Source organism: Gobio gobio (assembly GCF_949357685.1).
Source record: "Gobio gobio genome assembly, chromosome: 3".
Lineage (NCBI taxonomy): Eukaryota > Metazoa > Chordata > Actinopteri > Cypriniformes > Gobionidae > Gobio > Gobio gobio.
The window spans coordinates 53,291,999-53,302,971 of record NC_137099.1 but is presented as its reverse complement, the minus strand read 5'-3'; the positions used below and the strand labels follow the sequence as shown (position 1 = coordinate 53,302,971).

The following is a 10,973-nucleotide window of genomic DNA, read 5'->3' as shown; positions in this document are numbered from 1 at the left end:
TTTCATTAAAATGTAGCCTATAGATTGGGGACAATACATTTTTCAACTAAATATCCAAATAAATCTAATTATTAAACTAAATCAACCATATAAACTAAATTACTGATCGAATTACTGATCTAAAGCCCACATTGGCACTGTATGACAATTGAAATGAACTGATGACTTCACCGTTTTCTCCGGAACGGCTGTACGGCTGAATAAAATTATGTTGCATTATTTTCCTGTTTAACACTGTGAAGCTGCTTTGAAACAATCTGCATTGTAAAAAGCGCTATATAAATAAAGGTAAATTGACTTGACTTGACTACACTATTGTAACGATTAAAACAACATTTGCTTGCGTTGCATTAAAATATTTACTTTAAATGGGGAAATTTTCCTAGTAATATTTTTAGTCAGGACAGTAATCAGGCTACCTAAGCCTCCATCGCCAGGACCCAAAATGGTGGCAACGTGAATCAAAAAGCTGAAGGTGAGTGAGAAATTGATGTAATCGTGTGCACACTTAACACATATACAGACATTTCATTTTTCAACCAGCGTATTTACTTCTAAACATGTCAAAGTAATAAACGAGACCGATATACAACATCACTGCGTCTGAAATGTATCATTAGAGTATTAATTCACATATAGAGGAGGAGGAGGAGAGACCGGTCAAGTTGTCACTTTTTAACTACAGACAGTGGATGTGAAGTCAACTGAATATCTTCCCCACTGGTCTGACATTCATTTATTCACGTGTTTCGTGTGTTTTGGTGTCTATAGACATGAGTAAGCTCCGGAGCTTTTGGCATAACTATAAAGTGCTGATTGTTATGGGCTCTGGCCTTGGCTTGGTCCACTGGGGTTGGTACTCGATCAAATCCAATCCACTGCTGAAGAAGAGCAGGGAGGAGTATATTCCCGAGCCGGGCATCGTGTCGTACGTCTCCCCGTCCCCGCCGCCTCTTCCTCCTCTGCCCGAGAAGAGTAGAAAGAGAGAGACCAAAGCCAAGGAGTAACTGCAGCTGCTGCTCAAGGTGGGAATTGTTTTGATAGCTCAACCAAAAATGGAAATTCTGTCATTATTTACTCACCCTGAAAGGCGTTTCTGTCACTACAACCTTGAGCTCTAACTGTCATTGAGCTGGAAAGATTTTGCTTTCCATTCAAGTAACAAAGCCATACGTGTTTGGAAAGGAATGAGTGAGTAAACAATGACAATTCATTTTAACTGGCTCAAGTGTGTGCAATCTGTTATCAGTCACTGGGTTCATGTCACTATTTCTGGTTGTATACAAAAGAATATGAAATCACACACACTGCTCTTTCCTCTGATGAAATGTGTGTGTGTGTTTACTCTTATCTGTGAAGATTACAAGATTTTCTTGATAACGTCAGTTTTGGTCAAAGTCTAGAGTGCCATTTTTATGGGGGCAGAATCACACACACACACTGGCCACTTTATTAGGTACACCTTGCTAAGGGTTGAATCTCGTTTTGCCTTCAGAACTGCTTTAATTCTTCATGGCACAGATTCAACAAAGTCCTGGAAACATTCCTCAGAGATTTTGGTCCAAATTGTCATGATTGTTTGCTGCAGATTTGTCGGCTGCACATCCATGAAGCGAATCTCCCGTTCCCCCACATCCCAAAGCTACTCTATTGAGATCTGGTGACAGTGGAGGCCGTTTGAGTTTAGAGAACTCTGTCATGTTTGAGATGATTCGAGCTTTGTGACATGGCGTGTTATCCTGCTGGAAGTAGCCATCAGAAGATGAGTACACTGTGGTCATAAATGGATTGAGATGGTCAGCAACAATACTCAGGCATACTTTTTGACAGCCCGATATTAGTAGCATTCACACATACAATTTCTCAGAGTGCTAAAGAGCCTGGAAGTCGTTCGTTTTCAATAAAGCAACAGCGACTGTTGGTGAAGTTGAGCAGAAGATAACACTTTTATTGATTAGCTTCCCTAACTTTCTCACTTGCATTTGCAGGTCCTGAGCTGCACCTCCTCTTCTGAAGACGTTCGTGTGTACAACGAGGACTGAGGAGATGAGAAACCAGAGCTGGCTTAGGAAGAACTGGTTTTGGGTTGCCGGTGGTGCATTTGCTGGAATCCATTTTAGCACATGGCTCCTGCAGAAGGCCATGAAGAGTTCGGTGCGCACCGAACGGCAGATCAAAAGCAAAATGGCTTCGGAGGAGTAACAGCAAATTATTTATGGGGCTTGTGTGTGGTTTATCACGGTTAATATATAAGTGCTTTGTTGTCTGTCTCTCTGGTGACATTAAAATTACACACTCTGTTTCTGGTGCACACACACATATGGAAATTATTTGAAAGTAATATAATTTTTATTTAAAATTCTGAAGTTTAAGCCATCGCCATGAAGCATTTACTGAGGGTGAAACGACAGTGGTGCATATCAAGCGCATTCAGTGAAATGGTTCAGTGAACTTTGAACAGCATCTTTTCAATGACATATGACACAGAACACTCATTTATGACTGATGAATTGTTTTATGACATTCTCAAATGGGAATATGTATATAAATGACCCACAATTCTCCACTATGTACAGATGTAAACATAGGTTTTTAATGGTGTATTAAAAAAAAAAATACAGACCTTCAGAAATGTTCCCTTGTGTGATATTTGTGTGTGAGCAGGACATGCGGTAACAACATCAGCACTTGCAGTTCTTATTTAGCTTGCGGCGTAAACTTGTTTTCATGAGCTGGAAACTTTGCCATTTTTCCCATTTTTAAAGATTTTGTATGGGTTGTGACTTAGTTATAGCAGAAAAGGGATCACAGCCTTTCTTGATTTGGGGTAATCTTTAAATTTCTCCAAGTAATACCTGTGAAGAAGACAAGCAGACATTTACTTCAAGGTTGTTAGCATAAGATAAAGACATAAACTCTTTATTATAATAACTACTGTGCCAGATGCTCGATTCTGGTCTGATTTAGTCACAATTTAAATGTGATGTACACTAATAATTATAAATATTTAAGTTTAATCTGGTTATAAATAAATAATTTAATCAATAGTTAAAATAAATAGATCAATATCTGAAAGCAGATATCTTAAGAAAGCAGTATTCTGGCAAGAGTGTGCCAGTGTAGGGCACTATTAGATTTTGGAAGAGAGATTTGGAGTTGGTGGAGCACCTGTGGTGGTGGTAGGCTCGTGGCCCGATGGAGCAGATGGTGAACAGAGCGAAGGAGAAAGCGGGAAAGGACCAGCTAGCCACAGCGTATCCACACCATTCAACGATCTCCCCAAAGAAGTTTGCACCAGAGACCAACTCAAACAGCCCTCCTGAAGATAACGCAATGCAAATATTTAGTGTACAGTTGAATTAAGAAGCAAGGAGGTTCAGTCACACTCAGATAAATCTCTCAAAACCTTTTGAAAACCTCTCAAAAATGAGTTTGTTCTATTTCACACCAAAATAAAAATAAAGAAATTAAAAATGTGCATTTTTTGAGACCATAAAGAAAAAAAAATGTCTTTATGCAAAAAATTATTATAATTATATATTATATTAGGAATGTATTATATATATATATATACACTCATCTAAAGGATTATTAGGAACACCATGACCCCCTTTCGCCTTCAGAACTGCCTTAATTCTACGTGGCATTGATTCAACAAGGTGCTGAAAGCATTCTTTAGAAATCTTGGCCCATATTGATAGGATAGCATCTTGCAGTTGATGGAGATTTGTGGGATGCACATCCAGGGCACGAAGCTCCCGTTCCACCACATCCCAAATATGCTCTATTGGGTTGAGATCTGGTGACTGTGGGGGCCATTTTAGTACAGTGAACTCATTGTCATGTTCAAGAAACCAATTTGAAATGATTGGAGCTTTGTGACATGGTGCATTATCCTGCAGGAAGTAGCCATCAGAGGATGGGTACATGGTGGTCATAAAGGGATGGACATGGTCAGAAACAATGCTCAGGTAGGCCGTGGTATTTAAACCATGCCCAATTAGCACTAAGGGGCCAAGAAAACATCCCCCACACCATTACACCACCACCACCAGCCTGCACAGTGGTAACAAGGCATGATGGATCCATGTTATCATTCTGTTTACGCCAAATTCTGACTCTACCATCTGAATGTCTCAACAGAAATCGAGACTCATCAGACCAGGGAACATTTTTCCAGTCTTCAACTGTCCAATTTTGGTGAGCTCATGCAAATTGTAGCCTCTTTTTCCTATTTGTAGTGGAGATGAGTGGTACCCGGTGGGGTCTTCTGCTGTTGTAGCCCATCCGCCTCAAGGTTGTGCGTGTTGTGGCTTCACAAATGCTTTGCTGCATACCTCGGTTGTAACGAGTGGTTATTTCAGTCAAAGTTGCTCTTCTATCAGCTTGAATCAGTCGGCCCATTCTCCTCTGACCTCTAGCATCAACAAGGCATTTTCGCCCACAGGACTGCCGCATACTGGATGTTTTTCCCTTTTCACACCATTCTTTGTAAACCCTAGAAATGGTTGTGCGTAAAAATCCCAGTAACTGAGCAGATTGTGAAATACTCAGACCACTGAGGTCTGGCACCAACAACCATGCCACGCTCAAAATTGCTTAAATCACCTTTCTTTCCCATTCTGACATTCAGTTTGGAGTTCAGGAGATTTTCTTGACCAGGACCACACCCCTAAATGCATTGAAGCAACTGCCATGTGATTGGTTGATTAGATAATAGCATTAATGAGTAATAATCATTTAATAATCATATATTATATTATTTATTACTTTTTAATTTATATATATAATTTTACATTATATAATAGATATTAGTAGATATTCTTTTTTATATATATAATAGGTTATTTTATAATTATATTTCTAATCAATGATCTATTGCAAAACAGCCCTGACCCGTCGAGGCATGGACTCCACTAGACCCCTGAAGGTGTGCTGTGGTATCTGGCACCAAGATGTTAGCAGCAGATCCTTTAAGTCCAGTCAGTTGTGAGGTGGGACCTCCATGGATCGGGCATGTTTGTTCAGCACATCCCACAGATGCTCGATTGGATTGAGATCTGGGGAATTTGGAGGCCAAGTCAACACCTCAAACTCGTTGTTGTGCTCCTCGAACAATTCCTGAACCATTTTTGCTTTGTCAGGAGCATTATCTGCTGAAAGAGCCACAGCCACCAGGGAATACCGTTTAAGGGTGTACATGGTCTGCAACAATGCTTAGGTAGGTGGTGCGTGTCAAAGTAACATCCACATGGATGGCAGGACCCAAGGTTTCCCAGCAGACCAGGCCGCCTTCTTCCATTGCTCTGTGGTCCAGTTCTGATGCTCATGGGCCACTGTTGGTGCTTTCAGCGGTGGACAGGGGTCAGCATGACCACCTGACTGGTCTGCGGCTATGCCGCCCCATACACAACAAACTGAGATGCTCTGTGTATTCTGACACCTTTCTATCAGAACCAGCATTAACTTCTTGAGCAATTTGAGCTCCAGTAGCTCGTCTGTTTGATCGGACCACACGGGCCAGCCTTCACTCCACATGTGCATCAATGAGCCTTGGCCGCCCATGAGCCTGTCGCCGGTTCTCCACTGTTCCTTCCTTGGAGCACTTTTGATAGAGACTGACCACTGCAGACCGGGAAGAACACCCTGCTTTTTTTCCTGCTTCTGACATATCAACTTTGAGGACAAAATCTTCACTTGCTGCCTAATATATCCCACCCACTAACAGGTGCCGTGATGAAGAGATAATCAGTGTTATTCACTTCACCTGTCATATATATATATGTGTATATTATATATATATATATATATAAAATAACTACGTTTTAATTATATTTAGTATATTTTTTATAAATCAGTTTGACCGCAACATAACTGCGCTCATCATAATCAAATACTGACCTTTAGGGATTTTATAGCTGACCTCTCCTGGTTTCCTCAGGTTTCGTAAAATATAGTCGCTGTGGATGTTGATGGCCATTCCAGAGAAAAACATCAACACACCTGGAAGGAACATTCATTTCAATTGAGTGTTTTTATGATTTGCAACCAATGAAACCACAGCATTAATTGATTCCATTCAAATGAATCACATTGTTGATCAAAGAGAGCGGTCACACTTTATATTAGGTGCATTTACTTGTGATGCACTTATTGTGTTCATGGTGTATCGCTAAACACTTGTGCTGCTATTGAGGTGGACACAGGTAAGGTTAGGACAGGTTTGGTGGTATGTGAAGGTTTAAGTGTGGCTTTAGGGGTAAAGGAAGTGTCAATTATGGGGGGTTACCCTTTATTTTACTGTGTAATTGTTACAGTGTAATTATATATTTAAGTATATAGTAGTTAAATACTTAATATAAAGTGGGACCAAACGATCTGATGGTTAGCAGCATGTACCAGTTATGAAGCGCGTGTCTCTGTGCCAGTCGGTGTGGTACTGAGTGCAGTGGAGCATGTAGTGACCCTGCAGAAAACCATTCACAGAGCAGAAGATGACCGCACTCACCACAATGTGGAGAGGAGACGGTCTGCCTTTGGTCAGCAAGGAATACACAAAGGTCCTGCAGAACAGCAAAGAGAGTGATGAAACAAGTGATTTTCTTTCATTCTGGAAGGATGTTTATTTCAGCTGGGATGTGACTATACTCTATCATGCTGTATCAGCTTTACAGGATATGTTTACAGGCAAGTCTTATGCTATCAGATTTGATTTGATAAGCATGGTGGCATTTCCAGTAAATAAGATCTTGTCAGATGTGGGCAATAATGATGTGGGCAGTCCTGTTTAATTGAATGCAAGAACAGTGGCAGTCCTGTTAACTCAAACTGTGTATGTTTCAGTCACATACTGGCAGTCGAACAATAAAATATGACAGCAATGGTATTTTAAATGTTGCCCACATTATTGTTGGGGACACTAAATAGTCAACTATATTACTGATCAGCTCATTTCAATTATCATAAAGTCATAATTAAGAGATACAATGTTGAAAATATGATTTGAAATGTCCTCATTATTAGATAAAAAGTCAAAAATATAATTTTAAGTCATTATAGTGAGATAAAAAGTTGAAAATACGACATGCTAAGTCATTATTATAAGATAATGTTGAAAATATGATTTGAAATGTCCTCATTACTAGATAAAAAGTCCAAAATATGATTTTAAAAACCATAATAGTGAGATAAAAAAGTTGAAAGTACGACATGCTAAGTCCTAATCATAAGATAATGTTGAAAATATGATTTTAAATGTCCTCATTATTAGATAAAAAGTCCAAAATATGATTTTAAAAACCATAATAGTGAGATAAAAAAGTTGAAAATACGACATGCTAAGTCCTAATCATAAGATAATGTTGAAAATATGATTTTAAATGTCCTCATTATTAGATAAAAAGTCCAAAATTTGATTTTAAAAGTCATAATAGTGAGATTAAAAGTTGAAAATCAAAAAAGTAATTATGAGACGAACAGCTGAAATTATGGCTTTTAAAATTTCTGAGATAAAAATTCTAAATTTTGGATTTAAAGTCAAAATTATGACTTCTAAAAAAAAGAAATCTAAATTATGATTCCTAATTATGAAGTAAAAAGCTGTAATTAGATTGAAAAAAGTCTAAATTATGACCAAACACAAATTAAGACATTTAAGAGATGAAATCATGCTTGCTATTTTTTTTAATGCACTTTTAATTCTCACTTATAATTCTAATATTTACATTATTGTTTTCATTTTGTGCACTATATATTTTTACATGCGACAAAACATCAGTTTTTACAACAGAAATGAATCAATCAAAAATTTACTTTAGCTTTTCATCTAAAACAAAATGAATGTCCTATCGTCACTGTAAAGCTGCTTTGAAGCAATCTGTTATGAAAAGCGCTATAGAAATAAAGGTGACTTGACTTGATAAAATGTTGCTTCTTCAGCTCGAATCAGGATAAAAACAGTGTTTTTCCGAGTTAATGTAGATGTGCATTTGAAAAAAAGTACATTATTTATTAATCACATCCATCTTCATAAAAGCAGCAGTCATGAGTAACATAATAATGTGAGTGTGATATTTGCCCTCATTGATGTGCATTGTTGCTCTGCTATGAGAAGAAGCCAGTTGACTTCCTCACAAGTGCCGTTACAAAACATTTTCCTTCCTGTTCATTCTACTGAACTGAGCCTTAACTGAAAAAGAAACAACTTCTGCCTGTACACCGTTATAGAAAAACATGTCTAAAAAGACAGAAATGTGCACATAACAGGGTTTAAAGAACATTGATAACTGTATACTAAAGCATTGTTTGAGTTTGTAGACATCCAAAGTACAAAGTACATGTGTGCAGGTCATCAAGTTATATGTTTGTCAAATTATGCTCAAATTAATTTACTTTTAAGATTTTGACCCATTACCTGTAGTTTCAGTATGATTTTTCAGTACATCTTACAACTTGTTATAGACATTTTTGGCTTTAAATGTTCAAAACAATACAAAAAACAAAACTAGTTGTGTAATAGTTTATCTGATACAGACATCAAGCATACATAACTGAAACTAGACCATGTTTCAGAAACATAACTGTGCTTCTCTAGAACATTCACGTTCCTTGTCTGTATTAAAAATATTGTGCTTGTTAGGGTATTGTTGACATTAATGCACTAACCTATTTGTGAAAAAGTTATTACCTTTGAAAGTAGTGCAAGCAAAAGGTCCAGAGCATTAAATGTCTTCCTATCCCTGGCAAACTTTCTGTTGTCAACAACAACAGCACAGGAACAAGGAATGATGGAAGTTCCTGAACAAACCAGCCTGCCCTGGCTGGGACCATCATCCCGGGGGATTTTGTGTCCACATAACGTCCGTACGGTGTGTGCGTGGTCATTTGCCGCAGGAGGTAAAGCAATCCACCGACTACAAAAGCCCAGCTGCAATAGTGAATAGTGTTTTCCTGGCAAAGCATTGCTGCTCCTGCTATGTGTCTCAGTGCACTGCAGTGTTCCCTTCTCGGTTTTGAAGTAACCACCCTCATGTAAAACCCTTGGGTTCCTCCCACCACATATTATTAACTCTGCATGTGCCTGAAATGTCCAAGAGCACTACAGAAGACTCCAGTTACTGGGATCCTGTGAGCTGTCCTAAAATTCTCCTGGATTTTGGAAAGAACTAATGAATTCCATTTGCACACTCTCAAAAAAAAAAAAGGGACAAAAGCTGAACCCTTTCAAAATATCCAGCCTACAATTTAATAGTTTTACCCCCGGTTTCACAGACCAGTCTAAGCTGAAATGCCTGTTTTAACTGAAAGCAACTTGCACTGATATATCTTAAAGGGGTGGTTGATTATGATTTCACTTTTTTAACTTTAGTTAGTGTGTAATGTTGCTGTTTGAGCATAAACAACATCTGCAAAGTTACGATGCTCAAAGGTCAAAGCAAAGGGAGATATGTTCTTTTAAAGAAATCGCTTTTTAAGGACTACAACAAACAGCGGGACTACAATGAGCATATTCACGGGTTAGTGGCATCACAAACCCTAAAATTGACATAACATTTACATAAACCCAACAAACGCCATGAGCACATTTAGGAGTCTGCTAAAGCTGTCGCACTTGCATCCCTCTTTTCACATTTATTGCAATACAGTACGTAACACACAAATGCAATAGCAAGATGACAACATAAATGATAATTGTTATTAAACTAAATAATACCTGTTCTATCTTCTGGGGCCAGTTGCATAAACTAAGCCATTATGTTTAGACAGTGTCTTAAGATCTAGTATGAGCCACTAGCAGTTAGGCAAGTGGCATTCGGTCTTACTTTTCATATCAAATTAGGCCAGTCTATGTTTTTATGTAACTGATTTAAAAAAAAGTATGAACAGTCTTAAAGAAAAAAAATGTATGTCTAACTTGTAAGACTAGTCTTAACCGTTTTTGCAACCGGCCCCAGGCCGTAAGGTACTAATATGCAGCTTTTTAGAGGTAAATAAGGCAACCGTGTACTTTTTAAAGGGTAGGCCTACCACACAGGCCCGGTTCTAGTGCTAAGCACCCTCAAATGCAAGCAAAAGCACCCTCAGTTGATACTGTAATAATACAGCAAAACAGATTTGGCAGATTTGCACATTTATGTCCGAGTTCTGGAGAGCGTCAAATGCAACAATTTACAGCGAGTTTTTGCAGCGGTGAGTAATATATCACATAGTCGTTAATCTCTCGAACGTACGAAGCCTAAAGGGACGTGGTGGTGGAAAAAAATTAGGATGGGAGGATTTTTTTTTTTTTCAAATCGTTTGCGTTCCCTCGAAAAAGTTTTGCGTTCCCTCGCAAATATATTTGCGTTCCCCCGAGAAACTTTGCGTTCCCACGCAAAAGTTTTGCGTTCCCTCGCAAAGATAATTGCGTTCCCTCGCAAAGATATTTGCGTTCCCACGCAAAACTTTGCGTTCCCTCGCAAAGATAGATGTCCCACGGGCCGTTTCAAACAGCTCAGTAGGCTACGTTGACAATATTGTATCCATTAATGGAGCGGTTTACTACGGAGCCCCTAAAGTACGGAGCCCCTAAAGGGACGTGGTGGTGGAAAAAATGTAGGATGAGAGGAATTTTTTTCCCCAAAATCTTTTGCGTTTCCACGCAAAACTTTTGCGTTCCGACGCAAAACTTTTGCGTTCCCTCGCAAAAATATTTGCGTTTCCACGCAAAACTTTTGCGTTCCCTCGCGATATTTGCTAATAATGTCCTGCTGTCAGTGTTTCAAACAGCTCAGTATGTCAACAATGAGGCGGTTAGAGTTTCATTTTGAACTTGGGCTTAAGTATACAGTCAGTGCTTAGTTCGGAGTTCTGTTGGCAATGTAGGCCTATTCACAGATTTGAACTTGATCAATAACTCGTGAGCTAAAAACGTTGTTAAAACACAAATGACACCTCTTTAACGTAGACAACGTACGGAGCCCCTAAAGTACGGA

General features: G+C 38.7%; 1 protein-coding gene and 1 long non-coding RNA gene across 2 annotated transcripts; one reads left to right on the top strand and one right to left on the bottom strand.

Moving 5' to 3' along the window:
* Positions 1-412: 412 nt before the first annotated feature.
* On the top strand, positions 413-2,126 carry LOC307123906. The gene is made up of 3 exons (XR_013816225.1): positions 413-475; positions 772-1,025; positions 1,989-2,126. It is a non-coding gene; the product is annotated as an uncharacterized lncRNA (long non-coding RNA).
* srd5a2a (steroid-5-alpha-reductase, alpha polypeptide 2a) lies at positions 1,923-8,985 on the bottom strand. Its single transcript, XM_079812709.1, has 5 exons — positions 8,687-8,985; positions 6,400-6,563; positions 5,902-6,003; positions 3,169-3,319; positions 1,923-2,855 (listed from the first exon to the last, which is right to left on the bottom strand). Exons 1-5 carry the CDS (start codon positions 8,959-8,961, stop codon positions 2,789-2,791), a joined length of 759 nt encoding a protein of 252 aa, XP_079668835.1. The 5' UTR covers positions 8,962-8,985; the 3' UTR covers positions 1,923-2,788.
* Positions 8,986-10,973: the final 1,988 nt, after the last annotated feature.